Here is a 24,956-nt window from a genome sequence, read left to right as displayed (position 1 = left end):
GGCGCCACTATCGTCAGCCTTCTTCTTGCTACATCACCCAATCTCGCACTGTGCAGGTGTGAAATTGGTTGTCATAGCTAGCTGTAAAAAGGACAAAAAAGAGAGACAATCCCACTGCATGTGTATGAAAACCGCATCTCTTTCCCCTTAGTGAAAGAAAATGCCACTAAATCCCAGGAGCAGCCAAGAGCTTCCCGGTATGCGTGACGTAGGTAGCTGGGGAGGCTCTACACTTCCATTCAGTCCTGATCAGCACAGCAATCAAGACAGAAAGCGGAGGTGCTTCACCCCTTTTTTTTTTTTAGGACAGAAGGATCCAGATAGTCACACATTCAAATATCATCATAAGAATTGTCATGTGTTTATTTTGTCTACATTAAACTTTCCTACAGGTTCGGGAAAATTGGCTTTTGTATTCTAAAGTGTTTTCTTCCATAAGGTTCATACAGTCAGCCATCTCTTAGCTCTGTGACATCTTTAGAAAGGAGATGAACGGAGACAGTCTTTGCTTTTGTCTTTGGTAGAGTTTTAGTTGCAAATCCGGTTTTGCAACTTATTTGCAACTGCAATTATTTTGAAAGACTGTCATGCTGACAAATTTTAACCCTGCTTTTAAAAATAATACACAAGGTTAATTATGCTCTAATTGAAATGGATTGAACCTTTTTCTTGTGCTGTTAGTTTACTTTTGCCCTATTATTCTGGTTTCCTGTTAACACTTCATTCACATGACCAGTGTATTTTGCAGTGCACTTGAGCTTTTCTGCAATGTTTTGAGGTGTATATTTAATACAATGGTTCTCTTCAGGTATGGCCTGTGCTACTTGAACTACTAGCCTAGGGTGACAACCCTGGACATTCTACTATTTTAGTCCTCTGGGGAATTCTCCACAGTAAGGGCTGTGCAAATGTGGAATCGGCTCCCTCAGGAGGTAGTTTTAGCAAGTATTATAGATTGCTTTAGGAAAAAGCTGTATGCTTTTCTAGAAGCACAGAATATAACTAGGTATTAAAGTTTCAAAGTAGAGACAACAGATACCGTTAATCCAAGGAATATCTGATTGCCCCTTCTACAAAGCATTGGTCAGACTTCATCTGGAATATGCAGTCTAGTTCTGGGCACCAGTTCACAAAAAGGACATTGTGGAATTGGAGAGAGTGCAGAGAAGGGCAACTAAACTAATAAAAGGAATGGAGGAGCTCAGCTATGAGGAGAGATTAGCTGAACTGAATCTATTCTCCCTTGAGAAGAAACGTTTAAGGGGGGATATGATCACCCTGTATAAATATATAAACGGTCCATATAGAGAACTCTCCTTCCCAATTTTTCACTTTGAGATCATTACAAAGAACAAGAGGGCACTCTTTGCGTCTGTAGGAAAAGAAGTTTAAGCTCCGGATATGGAAGGGATTCTTCACTGTAAGGTCTGTGAAAATGTGGAATCAGCACCCTCAGGAAGTTTCATCAACTACTATAGATTTGCTTTAAGAAAAAGCTGGATGATTTCTAGAAGCACAGAATATAACTGGGGATTAAGGCTTTAAAGTAAAAATAACAGTGACTGTTGATCCAGGGAACATCAGATTGCCTCATGGAATCAGGAAGGAATTTTTTCCCCTGTTGAAGCAAATTGTACCCGGGGTTTATTTTGCCTTCCTCTGGACCAACTATGTCTTATAGAGTTTTATATCTAGGATATGTTTATTTCCCTAGTGGTTGAACTTGATGGACTTATGTCTTTTTTCAACCTAACCTACTATGTAACTATATATATAACATCATTTGTTTTGGAAGGGAAGTAGGTGATTAATGGTTTCAACAGTTTAAGCTGTAAGTGGCCCTAGGTTCAAATCCCAAGAAGGACATATCTTTAAAATGATTGCATGTTCTCCCCGGTGTTCATGTGAATTTATTACAGGCACTCCCATGCTCCCTACACCTCTGAAAATGTGTGGTTAGGTAATATGGTGTGTAAAATGCACTGCACAACCAAAGTGCAGTACGAGCTGCCGGCTGCTGCAACACAAAATCCATGCCCAGTACAAGATAATCATTTGAACTGTTTTTTCTATGTTAACTCCCAATTCATGCAATGATTGGATTCAAAATTAATAGTGGGCACTTAGCACTACTCTGTCATGTTATTGCTGATACATTTTAGAATTTTTTTCACATTAATCTTCTTTTCATAAACCATTACATGTGTTTAGTCATCCTTTAAGCTATTACCTTTACAATGATGTGAAACGCAGTCGTGTAGCACCTGTAAAGTGGTAATAAAGCGTGTTAGTGGACCAGATGTCGACGGATATGACTCAGAGCCACAGGGAGCAGAGAGAGGCATTTGTTTGAAGATAAACGGTAGGATTAAGGACATGTTTTATTCCATCCTAACCAATGCATTGTATTTTCTAAATTTGGATTGTTATAACGTCAGCGCGTGGAAGTCCATGTGAGAGGCAGAAGGGAAAGAGATGCTGTTGGTGACTTGTTTGATTTCTAGAAATACATTTTTTCAATACATTAGGTGACTCCACCTGTCACAGCCAGGCCTTATCTATTCATGCTGGTTTAACTGCTAAGAAGCATGAAGATGATTAGCGTACAGTAACCATGAGCAAAATGAGAGCGGGATAAGTGGTGTAAACATCTACGGACAAGCTGTGGGTAAGCCCAATGGCAAAGGTCTCCATTTATCAAATATCTACAAATATGTTTACATACTTGAACAATTTATTAAATAATTAGGTTTTTGGGTTTTTTGGGATGGTTTCAGATTTTTTTTTTCTTTTCATCTGCTGTTTAGGAAAATGTATGATATGAGGATCCACCTATTATTATTATTACACAGTATTTATATAGCGCCAACATATTACACAGCGCTGTACAAAGTCTATAATCATGTCAGCTGTCTCTCAAAGCGGTTCCTACCATAGTCATGTCATGTTTTTAATACAGTCCAAGGTCAATATTAGGGGGAAGCCAATTGACTTAATTGCATGTTTTTGGAATGTGCAAAGAAACCGGAGTACTCAGAGGAAACCCTTACAAACACGGGTAGAACCTGCAAGCTCTATGTAGATAGTATCCTGGCTGATACCCGAACCTGGGACCTAGCGCTGCAAAGGCCAGAGTGCTAACCACTGAGCCACCGTGCAGCCCATAGCAAGCTTTAGGATAATAACATGCATTGCAGCAGCTTTCCAGAGCAGCCTCTGGAATGGTTCAAACCTGTGCCGGAAGCAAGCAATCACACCTGTCTTCCAGCAGTTGGCACTTTCTTGCCAGCCATTTGGCCGCTCACACTGCAGCTTTGTTTCTTATGTGTCTTAAGTGGGCAGCACTGAGTGGTACTGAACTGCTTACTGTCACCCCTGTTTTTTCTCCATTAGGGTACTGTGGGTAGGCACTACATGTATTGTCTCCCTCAGCCTTAATACCCCTGAAGAACTCTTAAAATAAATTTCAGGTCTCAGAGAACCCATGATGAAATACATTCAATCAAGGATGGTGGGAACAATGTCCTCATTATGGTGATAATCAGAAAAGAATTTCCTTTACAATGTTAGCCAAATGCTACCCTTCAAGAAAACTAAAAGATCACTGGTGTCATCCTACTTGCTCCACCAAATGACATTGAACCTGGATCTTTGCAGACTCCATTAGATGGGGGATCAATCAAGGAACCCTTAACAACTACTAGAGGGGCCCTAGATTTCCACAGAACCCTTATTGACAATGTCTGTTCTCAAAGCTTGTACTGCATGAAGAAGTGGGTATTGACATTAAAACTTGGCATGTATTTATTAGTTTTATACACAATTTAAGAAACCTCATGACTGGAAGTTTGTATTGCTAATTTTGCAGTTGATCTATTAAATTTTGGATACATTTTAGTTGTTTGTGTTGAAGCAACGACTCTGCAGAATGTTTCCTGAGCACTGACAACGTGTTGTAGCTTTTGTAAAATCCACTATATTTTTGAGAGTACAAATATATTGTATGTTTTAAGTGATCATAACTAGTAGTGTTACTAAGGACACAGATGTCATTATGTACTCTATGTCCTTTCTGTCCTCTGTGCCAAAACGTGTATCTACAACAAGAAGATGATAGGGTTCAATAGCTGTTTATATGCAAAATGTAATGCTGGAATTTGTTAGGTATCTCCGCAGTTTCTTGCATAATAGTAAGAATATGTTGGCTATGCTTTTTGCAGGATACCTTATGGGTGTGTGTGCCCAAAGTACAGGCGAGGACATATCCTTAATTGCTAATACACTAGCAATGGTTAAGTATGTTATGCAAAACCGGATGCTTTTAGCTGCCACCTGGGCATCCCTGTTTCAACTGGAAAGCACACAAAGTTAGATTAGTGATGAGTTTGTAAATGTTGCTAATGACTCCTTGTTTTCTTAAGGCTTGACAACAGTTGCTCATAAGGCTGACGACTTAGATACTTTTAAAATTTTTCGTTCAGTGTCAGAAAACAATGGCATCTTTGTGTATTTCAGACTTCTTGCAGTATAATAATAACATTAAAACAATGAAAAAATGGTATTTCTAAGAAGGATGTCACAGTATATGGATGAAGTGTTCAGTGTAATACATGCATTTCTACCATAGATGATGTTTGCCGTCTTTGACGCCTTCATTTTTGAACTGTTGCTGATCTCTGTTTTTTAATTTTTTTAAGCTGGGTGGGAAGAAACTATAGGTGGCTGGTCAAGTGGGCAGGTCAGCACATGACAAATTTAGTGTTCCCAGTTGTTGCCATCTAGTAACCCCTATAATTTTGTAATTATAATAATTTTGCCCCTATACTTTGTTACAACTTTCTAATGCCCGACCTCTTAGTATGCCCGCTTTTATTTCTATTTTTTTTTTTTTTTTTATACCCCAACTGTCCAGTGCCCCTGTATTGTGGCGGTGGTTATTGAAAAGTGGCGGGTGGTTTGCCCAGCTATAAAAGGGATGGAGAGAACACTGTTTGTCTGATGGAGCAAAGATGTCTGCACTGATAATTCTGATGGGGATGAAATGACTGCACACTAATTATGCTGATTGGGGGGGGGGGACACGTCTGCACTGATTATGCTGATGGGAGAACCACACGTCTCCACTGATAATGCTGATGGTGGGGACCACATGTCTGCACTGATAATGCCGATGGAGGGGACCACACTTCTGCACTGATAATGCCGATGGAGGGGAACAAACGTCTGCACTGATTATGCTGATGGACGGGCCACATGTCTGCATTGATAATGCTGTTGGTGGGATCACATGTCTGCAATAATTATGCTGATGGGGGGATCAGATATCTGCACTGATAATGCTGGAGGGGGGGGAGCACAGGTCTGCATTGATTATGCTGATGGGGGGGCCACACATCTGCACTGATTATGCTGATGGGGGGGCCACACGTCTGCACTGATTATGCTGATGGACGGGCCACAAGTCTGCACTGATTATGCTGATGGACGGGCCACATGTCTGCATTGGTAATGCTGATGGTAGGATCACATGTCTGCACTAATAACGCAAATGGGGGGGACGGAATGTCTGCACTGATAATGCTGATGGGGGGGACCACACGTCTGCACTGATAATGCCGATGGGGGGGACCACACGTCTGCGCTGATAATGCCGATGGGGGGGACCACACGTCCGCACTGATAATTATGCTGATGGGGGGGTCAGATGTCTGCAATGATTATGCTGAGGGGGGAACCACATGTCTGCATTATATCTCATAGAGCTCAGAAACCTGCATTGTTTCTTCTGATAGGACTCATATGTCTGCCCTGTATAGGCAGAGAAATTCTGCTTACTTTAGAGAAGTGAAAGATTGCTAGATTTCCGGGAAGTGAAGAAACATCATTAATGATTATTAACAGAGATGTAAATTGTGCTTCTACATAAATGAGTACACATTGCACACAGTGTTGACTTGGTTTTACCACACTGATATGAACAGGCTCCTCAGTGTTTGTGTTCACAGGGGATATGACATGGCATAATATTCCACCATCTATGGTTTTCTTGTATACAGGAAATATATTCACACCTTCGATTAGGTTCATATATTTTCTTTTATTTGTTTCTTTTTACTTTGAATATAAACTTTATATAACAATATATGTAAACTTACCAGTGAGTTTAGGCTATTGGCTAGGCCACTGCTTGTGTTCATTCATGGGCCCAACATTAAGAAACCATATTTTTTAAGGGAATTGTTTGGGATGAGGGTTAAGTATGCGTCAAAACTAGTCTGAACATATTTGGTACCTTGCCCCTGCTTCAGATTTCTCAATATGTGATCTGCACATAATTGGATATTAAATGTGATGGGAATTTTTTTCCCCTGATTGCATAAGTAAATATTCACATGTATATGAGTAAAGATTCTCTGCTTCTTTTGTTAGTCAACCCCACTATGTTAGATAAAAATGCAAGCGAGAAAGTCTATTGTTTTTGGAAGGGCTTGTGTGCAAACAAGTTTTAGGCTTGGTTTATTAAAGAGTAGAGGCTATTTATCCAGTAATGTTCATAATGCAAAGTCAATGTTGATTTTAGGCCGAAGCTGTGTTCATTTTAAAGTGGAGCTTTCATCCAATAAAAAGTCTTCATCTTAAATTATCAGTTAGATTACATGGACTGCCTTTAGCTTAGGTTGCAGCACCCCATTCACTGTGGTATCATTTCAAAAAGCTTAACAGTGTCTTTTTTTTTTTCAATCTTGAATTAATTTTTCACCAAGAATCCTGTATTGATGATGGGAGAGTCTGAGTGCTGTGTAAAGTAATCACTAACACATCCCAAAGATTCTCAATGGGGTTAGGGTCTGGACTCTGTGGTGTCCAATCCATATGTAACAGTGACGTCTTGTATTCTGTGAACCACTCTTTCACAGTCTGAGCCCAATGAGTCTTGGTATTGTCATATAGGAGCATTTTTGTGCCATCAGGGAAGAAAAATCCATTAGACAAAATCCGATGGGAAAACCTGGTCATTAAGTATTATTATTTTAGGTAATCACCTGACCTCGTTTTTAGGGAACCTAAAGTTGCTGAACCTAAAACTGACCACCTGAAGCAACCTCAGTTTATGACACTGGCCCCACGTGCACCCCATATCACGACACTGCCTCCACAGGTACCATATATAATGACACTGCCCCCACAGGCACCCCATATCATGACACTGCCCCCACAGGCACCCCATATCATGACACTGCCCCCACAGGCACCCCATATCATGACACTGCCCCCACAGGCACACCATATCATGACACTGCCCCCACAGGCTTAAGGATTTTTTTTGACTATGCAGTGTGTGTGTTTGTGTGTGTGCTGCCACGTGGCATAATTGCCTTCCATGGCTCATGAAAAGTACATTGAAAAAGTGGTGCATGTTCTGTCTGCGCTCTTTCTTTCCTTGACCATCACCTGGTGTTACTAGGTGCACAATGGACTTATAAAGAAAAAAGATTTATAATACCCTTCCTCCATGTTTCCCATCTAAAGTGCCTAGGCAGGGGTGGCATTATACTTCTTCCTGCTAAACCCTTTTGAATAAAGAGAATCCTATATCTGTTGAGAAGACATTCTTGCAATAGACTGGATTGTCTGCAGCAGTGTTTCTCAACCAGGATTCCTAAAAACGTTGCGAGGGTTCCTTGTGCAATGAGAAGTTGGCTCTCCGGTCAAATTATTAGATACCATTTATCTATGATCATTGATGTAGGAGGCATTCCTAATTATATCATAATTATCTACCCTCCTATTGTATGTTACTTTCCCCACCTCCTAGATTGTAACTCTTTGGGGCAGGGTCCTCTCGTCCTCCGGTGTCACAGTCTATTTATTGTGGATAAATAAATGTTGGAGCTATATAAATCCCGTTTAATAATAATATTCATAGGTTCCCCGGGGACATAAGTTATTTCAAGGGGTTTTTCAGGGAAATGAGATTTCACCTGCACTGCATTCTTCAGGGATCTTCCCTAAAAGACAGTAACATCATGCTCTGTGATGTAGAAGATAGAAGCATGGAAAATATTAATTCATATTACAATTTATAGGTAAATGCTCCCAGTAACATTGGGTGATTTTTGTTAAGGGGTATCAAGGGTATAAAAGAAGTTATATAAAAGAATTTATTGTACTGCAAAGTCAACGTAAAACTTTGATAGATATCTCCCTCTTTGTTTTAATACATTTTTCTCTACTTATTGTCATCATCCAGTATTTATATAGGGCCAACATATTATGCAGTCCAGTATAGTCATGTCACTAGCTGTCCCTCAAAGGGGCTCACAATCTAATGTCCCTACCATAGTCATATGTCATTAACGTAGTCCAAGGACATTTTTTGATGGAAAGACAATCAACCTAACTGCATGTCTTTTGGGATGTGGGAGGAAACCGGAGTGCCCGGAGGAAACCCATGGAGACACAAGGAAAACATACAACTAACTAACTAATGATTTGAAAAAGTGTTTTTAATGCTTTAATAGATCACAAAGTTTAAATCTTTTTCGTAAACCCAAAAAATCAATATGTACAAATTACTTGTTTGCATTACAAAGTATAATTCTAAGTGTAATTCATCGGTGGTTAACCAGGAAAATATATGGTTTACATTATTTGTTCTTTGAAAATAAATACATCACGGATTACTTTAGAAAGGTTTCTTTTTCCACTGGAACCTTTGTGGAGGATGTGATGAGGTGGATATCCTGCGTGGTGGTTGCTTTTCATAGCCTTATCTTAGCTTCTTTGCTGGCTGCCAGAAGTACCTCTCTCCTTCAGTGTTTTTTTTTTCATTCCAGCAATCAAATTTGTGGAATTAAAAATTCAGAGATTAGCATCAATGGCAGGTAAATTTACATGTATAAATTTAAGATGGAAAGTGGTATTTGCTGGGCAATGGTTAAAAATGGCCGTTTTACCTATTATAAGAAATGGAAAAATTTTCACTGAGTTTACACAATCGACGTCAATATTTTGTAGATGTTATCAATGTTTAAATTTTTTCTGGTTTTCCTTTATAACTTCCTTTTTTAAATCTGACAATGATTTTCTTTTATTAAAGCAAAATCCTATGCAAATTTTGTCTCATAGAATGCATTGCAAGCATGCATTATGTATTCTGTGCAATATTTTTAATTGATTAGACATTTGATTCAACAAAAATTGATTAAAGACAAACAGCGAATTTATGTTAGATTTTTGGACAGAATATTGATTAAAAATTGAGCATACAGGGTGTGTATTAGGTTTTTTGATTGTTTACTATTGTTTGAAAAGAAAAACCTGTTTTTTGTGTCGAAATCAATATTTTTATTTGATATAATGGTGAAAATTATCCTAATACTCAGCAAATACTAATTCTTTAGCCTACTATTAATATTATTGCATAGTATTTATATTCTATGTCTAGGCAACAGTTGGTGGAACTTAAGCAAACATTGAGTAACCAGACATCCAATGCACCAAAAAGTGTTTTAGATGCAGAAAGTTCTTCAGCCAGCTTTGTTCTTCAATAGAGTGAAGTTCTAACAGATATGTTCTAGATCAGTGTATCTCAAGCAATGTTCCATGGAAACCTTGGGTTTCTACAGAAGTTACTATGTTTTTTTTTTTAGAGAAATGAGCAATTTGTGCCTCCCAGGTCAGTTTAACTGATAGCAATGATCTTTTTGGTTATCTGTAAGGGTGACATTTTTCTTATTGGTGAGCAGTGTAGGAATCATTCTTGTTACTAACCACCAAACTAATATACTGTGAGCCGAGGATATAGTAAATATAGCAGAGGTTCCCTAGGACGGTCCCAAGGTGCCCCCCATAAATCACACTTTATTTACTCAACATTCAGCTTTTACCAATCTCTCTAAAGCACACACAATCCATTTAGGGATAAATACCCCACTTTACAACCTCATTATTCTTGTTTAAACTGACTTAATTAGCTGGTAATAAAATCTAATGCAAACACTCATAAAGGCATACAAGTGTTATCATTCTATAGGAAACTATGCAACCATGGATGTTTTCACTGTCCATATATATAGGAGTTATGTATTGGCTATGGGCTGTATTACGAAGGAAACATGGGAAATTGAAATAAACACTTCTGAACTAGTAAATCAGGATTTCTGCTAATTTTAGTCTCCAGTGTTTAAAATGTAAGTTTGTTCCGTACCTGAATTGCATAATGAGTTTGAATTTCAAACAATTTCTTTGAAAAGACAGTCATTAAATGTTTATGGGTATTTTAGGCCATGTGTTTTCTTTTTTTAGTATTTGATATAACAAATTATGTTCTGCATGATTTGTTTATTTGATAATTTCACAATTGGTTCCTCTTTGAAAACCACAAATTAGCCAGAATTCTTATGTAGATATGTATCCATGGAAATTTTTCATCTTCCTCATTTTTATTTATTTTTTTCCACCAATCTGTTACATTTTCACTTTCTCTAATTCTAAAATAGAGTTTTGCTTACTTTGTGTTTTTTAAATTCTGAGCAAAATGGCTTCTAAGTAGAGGTCCTTATAGACCAGTTGTGATCATAAAAATGGAATTGTTGGACAACAATGTTGTATTTCTATTGCATCTTCTCTCTCTCTCTCTCTCTCTCCCTCTCCCTCTCTCTCTCTCTCTCTCTCTCTCCCTCTCCTCTACTGCACCTCTCCTTTTCTCCCTGAATGCATCCTGACTTGCTCTTTTATTATTTCTCCATCGTATCCACGGCACTGTGCCTACTTCTGCAATGCTTGCTCGGTACTGTGCCTTTCTGCCCTTTTGCCATCTTTGCTTTAGGCTATTTACACACATGCAATTCCAATAATTATTATTGGAAATGAACGATTAACAACTGATCGGCCGATAATCGTTAACAAAAAAAGCGCACAAAAACTGGTCAACAACAACCAAGACGAACAAGGAATGTTGCTGGAAACAAACGACCGCCCCTGCGGATCTGATTGGGTGGCAGTCGTTCACTATCTATTGTGTGTACGGTCGTTCAGTGATCGTGGATTGTTCTGTGATACACTTTCTCCTTTACATGTCACTTCCTGCATCATTCAAACGATTGTATCTAGTGTGTGTACATTATTAGTGTATTATATTTTAACAATCGTATGGTTTCAGCATGTACAGAATTGTGCACAGTACAATCATTCAAAATAATCGTGAATAATTGTTGATCAGTCGTTAATCGTTCGTTTTCTAACGACAATTATTGCACTTGTGTGCCTAGCCTTACTGTCCCCCTCCAATCCCAGCTTCTCCAGCATCACTGGTACACTCCAGCTTTTATTAACCCTGCTGTAGTTTACCTCTCCTACCTTTATTGCATACACTGGTTTGAGGGGCCCACCAAAGAAGGTGTGTAGCATACTACTGCATGACGGCCCTGGTCCCTCTTCAGCCAACAGGGTCCTCTATAGGAACGCCAAGTCAGTTTAACAGAGGGGCCCCAAGTTGGTTCTGCACAGGGGCACACAGTTGGCTAAATCTGCCACTATCTGGGTGGGTAGAGCACTTTAAAACCTCCTTTTTACAGAGTGTCCAATGCCACCCTATTATTGCTCCTCTCTTGCATATTCTGCATTTTGCTTGTTAGTGTATGCTTCTATGTTAACCTACTGAGGCTGTCTGTTTTGTAATTGGTGTCACTGCCAGAGAGAACTGAGTAGGACTTCAGGAGATCTATGTATGTGCAATAACTTTCTGGCTGGCATACTGTTGGACAAATTGTCATTGTTTTCAAGAATCTGCACTGTAGATAGCAAATTCTCCAGAGCTGGGCAGGAGCCGTTTAGAATGAATAGAGCATGGGAGCTTTTATAGTTCAGTTTAGAGATTATAAACATTTAAATGGAACATAATTTATTATTAAACTGCCACTTATCAGTATGCTATTTATAGTGTCCATTTGGTCTAGCTTACAGATAAAAAATGTATTCCTGTATATTTAATTGCTATTTCTATCTTGAAGTTTAGCATCCCCAACATCCGATTTGTCTGGACGCCACACTGTTTTATCCAGTACAAGTTAATTTTAGCATATCACCAATATTAATGACCTGTTTTGTTTGTTAGAAGCAGTACAATTCCACTGAATTTTCATGTTTACAGCAAGCATTAAGTGTTCTCTATAGGAAGGAATAAGGGTGTGACGCCTTGTTAAGTCAGTAAAGGATATGACTGAGGGACCTGTAGGGTATACTTCACATAAATGGCTTTTTTCCTTTGGTTTTCTTTCTTCGAGCAGAGCCTGGGCTGCAGACACAGATTTCTTTCCTTGGAGACTTGAATGGCAGCCAAATTGCTTTATTGGAACCACTGTTATTGAGCTCGATGTAATATCCTTATTTTCACAACTCCTGAACTAACCTCGCTTTTTTGAGGTATTGTGACGGCAGAGCTGAATTACTCCTGCGGCTCTTCCTGTTGAAAAGGAAATTGGTCTTTAGCTTTTATTTATGTTAACTAAAGTGTGCAATATCAAGAGGCGGAATCTGTCTACTCCACCCCCATTGTGACATAAGCTTTGACTGTTTTGCAAGTTGAAAACTGAACTAGAAGTAATTCTGTAATACTGAACAGCATATCTGATCTACATGAATGATTTATTATTAATATTTGCATATCCACTGAAATATTTTTATAGACCACATGCAAAGCAAACCTTTAAAAGTAAATTTTAATCTTCTTGTAGATTGCCTTTCCTGGTTCCTCCTTTTCCTATCATTAGTACATTGACAAAATTATTAAATCTCTCTGTTTTGATTACATGCTGTGTTTTAGATTTATTGACATCATCAGTGGCCTTTATGTTTTTAATTGCAATAAAGGCAGACTGGGGCATGGCGTTCTTGTAGTGTAAGTAGTCAGCTATTCCCTGGATCAAATATAGAATTAAGACCTCCATCTTCTTCCGGGTTCTTGGCCGCAGTGCATAGGCGCAAGATTAGGTGACACTGTTGTGGAAATGTTTTTTAAAAAATCACTGCGCATGCGTGAGATTAGAACACAGGCTCTTCTGTGCATGCCCAATATCAGGAATGTGCAGAAGGAGTAACGCTCCGCATCCTATTCAATCTTTACCACCACGGCCTCCTATTTAAATGTTAAATGGTTAAAAAAGAATATATAAAAACAAAACTTTTCCTTATACAAAAGGGTGATGACTTTTTTATAAAAAGTAAAAAAAAATGATAGGTCTGCTTTAACGCCTCAGAGACTAACAGGAAGTAGGGGGATATTCTCTAAAATGAAAAAGAACAGGTGCCCCTATTTACAGATTTTCCCTCACCTTCTAATAAAATCCCTGTCTATTTCTGTACTGGAAACGCTGGTCACCAGGTCAGGCAGAGTAGGAGACACGCTAACATGAGTTTGTACTTTTCCTTACTCCATCCAAAAAAAATGTTTTGGCTCTAAAAACACTTTAATAATAATTTTACTGACTGCAGGATTTTTACATTTTTTATATATTTTTTTTATATTTTTATTATATTAAAATACAAAGTTTTGTACATTAGTTACTAAATGGAGCTTCGTTGTTTAGTGAAGTCAAACAAACCATTAGAATAAGCGTTTAGATAGGAAGTGCATTGTTTTCAATTAGTTAGTAAAATAATAGATTTGGAAAAAGAAAAAATGGTTACGCAGCACCATTGTATAGCAAAGCAAAGAAGTAAGCAGAACCTATTTATTTAATAAGTAAATATGGCATATGTAAAAACTGGCAACTTATATGTAGTTATCAACTTTATAGCAAAACCTATTCTAGTTGTGGTTATAATATTTTTTTTTATATCAATGTAATCTCTACTATATTTATCTGTTGATTAGTACAAATTCCCTTTTAATATCATCAGCTCCAAAGAAGTCCATTAGAATTTCTTTACTACCAAGAATGCTTCTGTGGACATTGGTTGATTATTGGGCGAGGCTGTTGCTTTCTTTCTCAGTGCCATGAAGGCCACACTGGCAGTTTTATTGTGATTGTGGAAAGAAGAGGGCTCTTCACCAACCCTTAACCTAATTTTTCAGATTTGCTGTATACTTTCCTACGGTGACACCAGTTGCTTATAAGTCTTGTGCACAAATCATCCTGTGATGACATTCCAACCACAGGAGAAGCTGCTTCAGTGACAGCAGATATTTTGCAGTATCATATCTACAAATAAGCATCATCTTTTTATTAAGCATATAAGTAACACTGCAACATTTGCAGAGGGCCACCTCTTGGAACTCTTTATGCGTCATAGTGGAGCGTGTTGGAAGTTGTCATCCATTGGTGATCCTTGCATAATTTACGTTCCATGGGTGTTTACTCAGTGATAAACATTGTCCTGATGTTATATGAGTCATTTTGTTTTGTAGATATATAAGCTGACTGTAAACTAAAAGCTATTTAAAAGCTGGACTCCTGCTGCAGTAACCAGGAACGTGCTGGTGAAGATGCTAATTACTTTGGAATTTCACAGTTGTCATCATCAATGTGTGGAATTTTGGGCTCCTCCTAGTACACTGTATATTATATATGTTTATATATGTTTATTCTATGTTTTCTTTAGTAATCATTTCCAGTGACAAAATGAACAAGCATTATGCAGACATCACTGTTCTGTCCTATGCAGAGGTCGAATGGGAGGCATCCTAATGCATCCTCATCATTACAGAACAAATGGGGTCTTCATTTGCATTGGTTTAAAGATACAGCAACAGTGGATCACCAAATGATGTCGGGGCACCACTATACAGATGATGGTCTCTTCTGTACATAGCTTGCAGTGACTACAAAGTGTCTGCACTGCTGTAGCCTATAAAATACAGGCCGTCCCTAGGTTACATACGAGATAGGGACTGTAGGTTTGTTCTTAAGTTGAATTTGAATGTAAGTTGGAACAGGCACATTATTTTAAGAAATGCAATTAGGACAGATGTTTTTCTAAAAAAAAAACATCATGGAGCCTAGACATTCGCTAACTTCTGGAGCAAGCTGTGCTTTTATATGCAAAAAGAAATAACTGCAGTTTGTTTTTGTCTTTAAAGAGCTAAAAGATGTTACAGAAGAGCTCAGTCCTTAAGATCACCCACAACCTTAGCTGTGTTTAGCAACAGATTGATTCCACCCTGCACACCAGGGAGCTGGGAAGCCCCCTTCGTATCTAGGAGTCATCTGTATGTTGGATGTCCTTAACCCGGAGATTACCTGTAGATTTTAAAGCTGGCTAGATTCACTTTAAAGGTCAACTACACTCTAATTTTTATATTCGAGTGGAGAACAGCTCAAACTTTTGTCTAATTTTTATTGCTGTATATTTATTTATTGGGGCATTTTCCTTCACTTCCTGTCCTGACGATCACATGGCAGGAAATAAGAGGGTATTAGTGTCACAGGGATTAATAAAATCCTTACATATACTTTTAACGCCTTTCTCACTCTACATAGGAAATGTGTTCATGTAAGAAATGAGACATGCCATCACTTTCTGTCCTTGGGACACCACAGGGAAAATAGTAAGAGTAAACTGTATCCCCCACCCCAATTATGAGGGGAAAAAGTGGAGGCCACTGTATTGTGACTGAAACACAATACATTTGTGTTTGATTTGTCCAAACAAGCATGTCAAAACAGGACATAGTAGTATCTTATTTCGGTGGGAGGAACAAATGTCACTATTAGCTACTGTTAATAATAAAGGGAAAAAAACTGCCTTAAGATACATTTAACTCTAAGTTATTAGGTTATCTTTTTGTAGAAGTGTGTTCTACTGATTTGCATAGGTTTCCATCTCCACTACCTGTGTGGTATATACTGCATATGGTTCAGTGAGCCTCTTTCACAGAGTTAGTGTTATTCAATCCTCACATTCAAGTACAGGCTGATATACATTGGTGTCCCAAAAAAAATTAAATTGCTTTGAAGAAAAATTCTGTTTCTGTGATCATGGTGACATTCATCTGTCATCATACCTTCTTTCTATAGCCCTGTGCAGAAATGATCTTGACCAGGGTAGCTCGGACCTTCTAGCCCATCCCTAATTCTTACGGCTACGGGCCTCTCTTTCATGAATATTTACAATGACAGGAGTATGAACATGTGTTGTACACACAGTGCTGTTCTGTGCAGAGGGGAGGGCAATTGATTGGCACTATGCTTTGCTCTCCTCCATAAAAAATACAGTGGTTTTCCCTAATCCCTTAGAATAGAGTGAGGAACAAAATCATAAATATTCTAAAGGGTTATGTGGAAATTGATCAGATAGAAAGAAAACAATGACTATGCTTTTTTGACAAATTCCAATGTTTTCTGTCACCAGTGTCCAGGTTACTGTCTGTATCATATAGAACATATAATGTTAATTTTTAAAACAGATTTTGTATGAGTATTTTGAAGAAATTGTGAATGTTTGTGGTGCGGTACATAACATTGGACAATGGAAATATATCATTAGTTGTTTTCAATATTAGACTGACTATAATCTTGTTGGTCTTATAGATTTTTTGTTTTTTTACTTGCTCTATTCCTTGGGTCCCGAGGAGAAAAGAAATTATTAAATGCCTGTGTCTGGCATGTTAGCTGCAGAGCTGTTACCACTTTGCTTTAACACTAAACCTGGCTTTAAGAAGAGATCAACTGTTCCACAAATCAGCAAGTTGTTCAAATTGTTCCCCGGTGCCCAGAGCTAGTGTTCATCTAGCGCTGGTGAGTCAAGGACTTGTTTATACTGTGCGGCTGTTTGAGCAAGCAGCATGGTGTGCTGTGTGTATGTCATATTATAAGAGGAAGTGAAAAGAAAGTTTTATGGTAAATTGAGCACATGCTTTTAATGCTATTTTGCTGTCCCTACAGCTAATGCAGAAAAGATGCATGAGCAATTAAACATGTATGTATGCTACATAGTAATATCTTACATAATGTTATAAAAAGACTTTTTTAGCTTGACCAGATGACTGTGCAATATACACTGTTCTTAGACCATGTGTACTGTACTTATTAATTTACCCTAAAGCTGTACCCCACGGTAGATTTGATTTGGCGCAGAGATCTTCCGTCCGACTGAGGACATACTGTGAGTGCAAGGCACCACCTTCATTTCCTTTATTGACAGTACAGTAATGCAGGAAGCGACTTTGATGCCTCAACATAAGGGCTGTTCGCTTATCCCTAGAGACCCCATCACACCAGAGAAGTGGTGAAGAAGACCCAGCATTGCACATGTTCATTCTGAAGACATCTGGAAAAAAAGTATAACAAAAAAACATAACATACAGCTGGGGGAGAAAAGGTATTCCCAGAGTACCAAGAGTCAGCTAATCAGACCACAAGGCAGTGACCTTTACTTTTTTGTTTTTAATATCATTCTTTTTTTATTTTACTCATGAATGTGTGTGTGCTAGCACAATTAACTTCAACACTTACTAGTGCTTATAGAAAATATTTGTTAGTTTGATGATGTTCAGGGCTTTGGGCTTGTGTCCTTGGCATCAGTTTGACCTTGGTTGGGGATACCTTTAGGATTTTTCAGTATTCATTGATGGGTTCATTTGATCTGTACTTGTCGTTTTTTTCCGATCTGAATATACCGTATTTTTCGCTGTATAAGACGCACTTTTTCTCCCCCAAAACTGGGGGGGAAAAGTGGGTGCGTCTTATACGGCAAAGGCCGTTTTAAAAAATAATTAAAACAACATACTCACCCGATACCCCGATGCGTACGTCTCCTCTTCTCTCCTCTCCTCGATGCTGGCTGCAGCGCGTGTCTCCTCCTTCCTGCAGAGCACAGCGAGAAGAAGCCGGCACACGCGCCCCCGCAAAGCACGGAACCCGGGAGCAAGCTGATCCCTGCCCTAACGGAGCTTTAAAATTGGGTGCGTCTTATATGCCGGAGCGTCTTATACGGCGAAAAATACGGTAATTCAAATCTTAATATATCATTCGATGCAGACCGTAATGGGTTATGAGCACATGGTCTACAATACATGACATCAGGATTGGTTAGTGCTGTTATTTCTGCTGGTCTGATACATAGACATTTATTAAATGTAATCCTGATTTCTGCTTTACAACTTATTTGTTTTTATGCTCTTGCAGGTGAAAATAAAATCCTGAAGGAGTGGTTGATCTGCGCCATTGTTGGCAGCCATGGAGTTGGATAAGCCATCAGTTTGGGGGTCTCTGAAAGAAAGGACTCGTCCTATATTGCAGAATTTATCAGTCAAACGTACCAAGAGAGGCTCACGTAAAATCCTAGGCTTTCGGAAAAGGCAACTTCTTTCTGATCGGATGAGTGTCTCTGTGCCTAATATGATGGATATTGGATGTACCATTGAGGAGGAGACAGATTATACAGATTGCACCATTGAATCTACCTCTATTTCAAATAGCCATTCATCTCCAGTAGTGACACACAGCAGACAAAGGGAGTACATTAAACATTCAAAAGAAAGTAGTAGCTGGGTACATCAAGACAGAGTTCATATGGAAATTACAGTTACAGAAACTGAAGTAGTAAAAACTTCAGATTCAGAAACCAAAGAGGACGACCAGGAGGAATATGACAAATATGAGGATAAGAGTATTTTGGACTTGCTGCACAAAGAATGCATGTCTGACAGCCTGAGTGATAAGAAATCTGAGGTAAGTGGCTCCGACACCCCAGATCTAATTTTCAAATCTTCCCTTGGGAGAGGCCTAACTCTTGGTGCTTTAATATAGCATCATTGGAACACACAGCTCTGGCCAGGCCCCTTTCTCGGGCAGACCAGATCTAGAAAAGCTCCAAGTAGGCCCAACTAGACTCTGCAGATGACCTCAGGGCAAGCAGCCCCAGGCCCAGGTGAAATCGTTCCACACGACACAAACCCACTCTGTTAGGTATTTATCGATTGTTTGGTCGTGTTTGGTCAAAAAACACTCCTCATTTTAGATTGGTTTCATGTTACTCTTTTATTGAAAGCCTTTCCAGCAACAGGGAAAAATTAAATCACCAAATTAGTAGACTCATCCTGCAGAAATCAGAAAAATATTTATAATTCTGGCTGGCTAACAGCATTCACACTAGATAAAAATCTAAATTTACACTCCTACCAGGCAAAGGGTTGCTACAGTAATAAATCTTTAGCTTTAAATTTTGCTTACTCTTCCTCCTGCTGACAGTGGTCACAGGACAGTAAAGGCCTAATCTCTCAAACCAATGATGTTTCTAACCCTTAAACACTCCATCCTACCCTAAAAATATGTTTTGATTTTACTTACACCTACATTTTTTGAATCCGTGCCACTGAAACACATGGATCTAGAAAATTCTCCACCAGGAATGTTAAATAGACCCCATAGTGTCTCTTCTACCATAGATGTTCTTCAGTTGTTTAATTTTATTAATTTGTTCTGCTTTAATTCCCCCTTATGATTTGGTATTCTGGTATTTCCTACACATAGAAAATAAGCAGCTTTAGGAATGGCACTAACATTGTAACAGCCATGGTATAATGATTCTGTAGATGTAGAACTAATGTGAAATGTTTCTGTTTTGTTTATAGATATTCATTATGTAGCTAAAATTTAGAACAGCTTACTTGAAAGTCTCGGATTGCATAGCTTGATCTCTGAATTTGAGATGAGATAATAGCTTTTTATTTAACTGACCCATTTGTTGATACGTTGACAGAACCAACTTTCTTGATTATCTGTCCACAGATATTATCAATAGGTGAGGCTCATAGAGTACACCAGGAAGTTGTCAGTTAAGCAATCCAATGAACAGGATGTGTATTGTTCTTAAGTCACATGCCTTAGGTCTGTTGGGTTTGGCTGTTTGCAAACTATTTGAAGGGTTTTGAGCAAACTAATAAATTGTAAACTTTGGTCCAACTGAAACCTGAGAATTCACAGCCTGGGCCAAGAGCTGACATTGGGCTAATTATAACAATTGTATTGCTTTTAACTAAAATGATTAACTTTTTCAGTTTGAAATGGTTTTTTTTGTGATCAGTAGGGACTAGACATGAACAGGTAGTAAATTAATCAACTAAAATCATTTGGGGCATGTGTATTATCCTTTACTTTGAAAGACTCTACAGAATATACTAATTTGAATTTTAAAGCTGAACTTTAGTTGTTAAAATGCAGTGCTTTGTAGGGCAGAACTGAGCAACAGCCTCAGCACAAGGTTCCTCACACTGACTTTAGTTAATGCCATTAACAATTGCTTCAACATGAAAATAGAAGTAAGACAATGAAAACTTAAATGGTTGATTTTTTTTTTTTATTGCGTATCTTTTTTTGTGTGTTTAATTATGCTTTAAATATTTAATACAACTCAATCGTTTAGCAGGCATCAGGTTGCAAAAGCTTTGGATTGCTGTAGAATCTTCAATCCGTGGGATGTAAGCCCCACACAGATGTTAAACAGAAGTCTGGTTACTGTCACTGAAATTTATCTTTCGTCATTTCCATCAAGAGGTGAATGAATAGGCAATGTACACAGAGTGCCCCACAAGAAGGCGGCACCCTGAGTGGTGTGCCTGGGTGGATTGATGAACAATGTTGGGAAACCGCTGTACATGCGTTAGATTTTCACTCGCGACAAGCACAACTGTTTTTTGGCTACAATCATTTAGTGTGTGTTCATAGTTTTACTCTATTTCTGCATAAGTGTTTCAGAGGAGACTCTGGCTTGCTGTCCCCTGCTCTTCACCTTTAGTTTTACAGTGATGGGCAGCCACATTGAACAAAAGTAAGGAATGGCAAGAGAAAAGTGTCAAGATTTGAATAAGTTTACCATTTCTAAGGTGCTTCATCAGCTATCATCAAGCTAAATGCATATACAGGTGCTCCTCACTTAACAACCAGGTTTCATTCCTGCAACCTGGTCGTCAAGCGAATTGATCGTTAAGCTAGGAGTTTACGAAAGACCTGGCCTGCAGTGCTGAGAGCATGTAAGGCCGTTTGGTGCCATGTTCAATGACATGTTCAACCACAGAGGTGGAATAGCTTTTCTCTTAGTCCATACACCTTTCTACATTTGGCAAAGATTAAAGAGTAAAAGCATCTAAGATCGACTGAATCAAATTGAATGCAAATTGAATGTTTTATTGCAACTTAGTAAATCTAACTTGAAATAGGGAGAAACCCTATCTTCTAAACAAACCAGCTGATCCTGTTCAGTCTGCCAAGTCTTTTTAATAGAATCTTTATCATTTAGCTCAAACCTAAGAACTACATAGCAGCGCTGGGATCCGTGTTTTTCAATGCATTCTAATAGCTGTTGTATTCCTTAATAGCAGCCTACATATAATGTAAATGTAAACTAATTAAATCAAGACCACTGATGACAAATACATATAAATCATTGACACAACCCTATCATGGGAAGGACAGTTTCTTTACAAAGAAACACATTTTAAAATAGCTTAAAAAGTTTGGAAATGTGGTGCCATTTAAATTAAAGAGAAACTAAACTGAAAAAAATACACTTCAATCGCACAGGGCAGTCTGATTCATCCGGAGATGTCTTGCATCGGGTCCCGCATCGTCTCGGCATCCGCCCCCGAGTCGGTGCTCTGGGCGGCGCTATCTTCTTCTCTTCTTCTTGGTTCTTTTTCCTATGTCACCCGATGCAGGTGTGAGATCGGGTGATGTAGGTTGAAAAAAACACTGTGAACGCGTGAGATCGGCAAATTTTTCTCTTTGCACAAAAAGGCTCTTTCTGTGCATGCCCAAGCACCCAAGAGCCTCCCGGGATGCCTGACCTAGGTATCCCGGGAGGCTTTGCGCTCCCATTCACTCTCAATCTCTAGGCGATTGAGAATTAGGGGGCGGCGCTGCATCCTTTTTGTTTTTAAACAACAGAATTTGTACCTTACATAAAAGGGTGGTCTAGTTTAAAGCAGGTTTCCTCCAGTGACAGGGTTGAAGGAATGTGCAGCAAATCCTCTGAAGATCATTAGCAGTTAAATCAATTTAGAGAAATTGCATCATTGTACCGCAATGATGACCCATGTTGGGTTTTACTTGCAGTCTTGCCATGAGGTGGCAGACATTCTTTCTATAAGTCATTTCTATGTTCCTTTTTTGTTTTCTGCCCTCTCCAGTACGGCCAGATGAGTGCTCACTAGAAGGGTGGTCTACCCTTTTATGTAAAGTGACATTTTTGAGTTTAAGTACACTTTTTAAAGAATCCTCTTTATGATGGGCTTATTTAAAGCAGGTTTACTCCAGTGACAGGGTTGAATGAATGTGCAGCAAATCCTCTGAAGATCATTAGCAGTTAAATCAATTCAGGGAAATTGCATCATTGTATCGCATTCCAAACCCTGCATCTACACATAGTGGTTGGCAACCATTATGTGCAAGCAATTGCAGACAGTTGCATTTGCGGTGAGGTTGTGAGACAGTTCACACAAGCGACATGTTGCTTCTGGCCATGTGGCTGCTTTATCTCCTCCAGAGGAAGAACTGCCCTTAACTGAATGACAAAGCATTTGTCAAAAGCTGCAGATGAAAAAAAACTTCTCTCAGGCACTTATAAAGGTGCCCAAGTGTGGTTGACTACATAGCATAGAAGTGTTAGAAAGTCAACTCTGTTAACTGTTTTTTTCAATTTCATTTTGTGTTGCTGTTTTGGAGATTTCATCATACATGCAACATACTACTTTCCTGCAGTCCCTAATCAAATACATTGAGTCAGTGCCTCTTTTGGTATGCATTAGTTCACAAGGATGGGCCGGTCCATAAACTTCTGTGCTTTGACCATTTTTTTTAAACAACATAGACATATGTAACAAAGTTTTCACTTTTACTACAAATTGTTACAGTAGGGAGTACAACCATATTATATGCAGCATGGTAGCATGGTTGACCATGGAGAAGGGATTTTAGGTGATTTTTTTCAGGACACCGAACTCTGAGATTTGATATAAACAGATTTGATATAAACAGATATGCAGAGAAACCTGTTTTTGCCTTATTGTGAGGAATCTTAATGATGACTCATGTTGGGTTTTACTTGCAGTCTTGCCATGAGGTGGCAGACATTCTTTCTATAAGTCATTTTTATGTTCCTTTTTTTGTTTTCTGCCCTCCAGTATGGGCAGATGAGTGCTCACTAGAAGTATCTTCCTTCCTTCTGTATGTTGTAATTTTTTCTTTTAATGTTGTTTTAAATTGATTACATAGTGTTTGAGCTGCAACAGCATGGCAGTTGACATTATTCATTTTAGAAATTTCTGTAAACTTTCCAGGTAGGAGTGGGATACCGCAAAGGCTTTTTAGTAAGAAAAAAAGAATGATTTTTATTGTTGGAATATGAAATATACCATCTAAGACATTCTTAATATATATCAGGGGAGTTGCACCTTGTTTGTGACATTTTGGTTCTCAGTACAGCACGACTCTCTAGCTGTTGCTGAATGAGTTAACCTAGGTTGGTATTGGCAGTCACTTTCTCTCTTAAATCCCTGACATGTTCTGACTGCCAGATTCACTGAGAGGATCAGCTTACTGTTTTGTTGGCTGGCTCCGCTCAGTACCCTGAAGTTGAAGTGTCAGGAAACTAACCCAGCTGTTGGGCCTTGAAGGATTCATTATAAAGACTTTTTGTGGATCTGCAGGTTTATAAACCAGTTCATTGTTTTAGCATGTGGTATACCTATTTCCAGCACTGTAGCCTTTTGTTTGGTAGACCTTTATGTTATTGCACATGCAGTGTCTTGCAGATGTTCCTTAGAATAACCAACGTAAGAACAGCATTTGACTGTTGGGTACTGGCAGTCTATTCAAACCCATATATTTATTTAAAATTAGGAAAAATTCTCTCATTTGTCATACCTCCCTACCTTAGAACCTTGGCCATATCATTCCTTTCTTCCCCCACCACTACAATGTATTATAGTAGAAGAATGATCGCTTGAACCCTCTGATTTTCTACGATCACTAGAAAAGTGCTGGATCAGAAATGCAAGAATAATTAACATAACTAATGATGTACGCAATTATTTACTTCCACTCTCTCCTCATGTAGAGATCTGTAAGACCTAAAGAAGTCTTTCTTAAACAGGGACCACCCTGGGATTTCTCTAGAGTTCGCTAGAGGTTCCTTGAGCTTCGATTGGTCTACCTCTCAATGGTGCCTGCAAAGTCAGAAGGTCCACACCACTTAGCTGAGCCAGTTGCATGAAACCAGTGATCTTTTTAGGTTTTTTTAAGGTGGCATTCTGATATATTTCCCCATATACCATGATGAATTGCATTTTCCCAATCCTTGATGCCTGCTTTACGGCACATTTCCTGTCTTTTTTTTTTTCGTACCTAAAAATGAAATTAGTGAATTTCAGAAAGTTGGTAATTACACAGGACCTTACTGGAGTTCAGTTTTTTATTCTGTTACTCAATTTTTGTACAAACGCTTGCATCTACTGAGAGTTCAATCGTAGAATTTATTGTACTGTTAGTCTATGTAAGCTAGATATTTTTTTATTCTTTTGTTTTGCTTTATTCTATTGTTTTGTTTCATATTAGTCCAGGAGTCATTTTATCTTCCTTGTATTTATTTCTCTAGGATGGCTCAGGAAGCATTGACTTGAACTCTTCAATATCATCGCAACATTCGGAAGAGTTTAGTGTAAGTAGCTTTTGTTCCTCACTTCATATCTAAAGTATTATGTATGTATTATATATCCTGTACATTGATAGGAATATGAAAGGTTAGAATTGTTTGTCTATGTAACTATAGATCAATTTGTAATTTGGCTAGACACACAAAACTTTAGAGGAGGAAGTGGGCTACCCTTGGCGCCACTACACTGAAAAACACAGTTTAACCATTAGCCCGTCCATGAAAGAATCTTGCACACTGTTCTTTTGAAACAATAGTTCAATGATGACTATTATTACCACAGCAGGGGCCCTGTATGCTTCTAC

The 24,956-nt window shown here is 38.5% G+C and overlaps 1 protein-coding gene across 1 annotated transcript in view; it reads left to right on the top strand.

Annotated features, from left to right (window-relative positions):
* Positions 1-24,956, top strand: part of MCTP2 (multiple C2 and transmembrane domain containing 2) — a gene marked incomplete in the record, with an annotated part of 128,402 nt that overhangs the window by 21,855 nt on the left and 81,591 nt on the right. The window contains 2 exon segments of the mRNA XM_072402684.1: positions 18,129-18,674; positions 24,595-24,657. Coding sequence (XP_072258785.1) covers positions 18,180-18,674; positions 24,595-24,657 — 558 coding nt within the window.

Source organism: Pyxicephalus adspersus, chromosome 2 (assembly GCF_032062135.1).
Source record: "Pyxicephalus adspersus chromosome 2, UCB_Pads_2.0, whole genome shotgun sequence".
NCBI classification, from domain to species: domain Eukaryota; kingdom Metazoa; phylum Chordata; class Amphibia; order Anura; family Pyxicephalidae; genus Pyxicephalus; species Pyxicephalus adspersus.
This window is presented reverse-complemented; position numbering and strand designations above follow the sequence as displayed.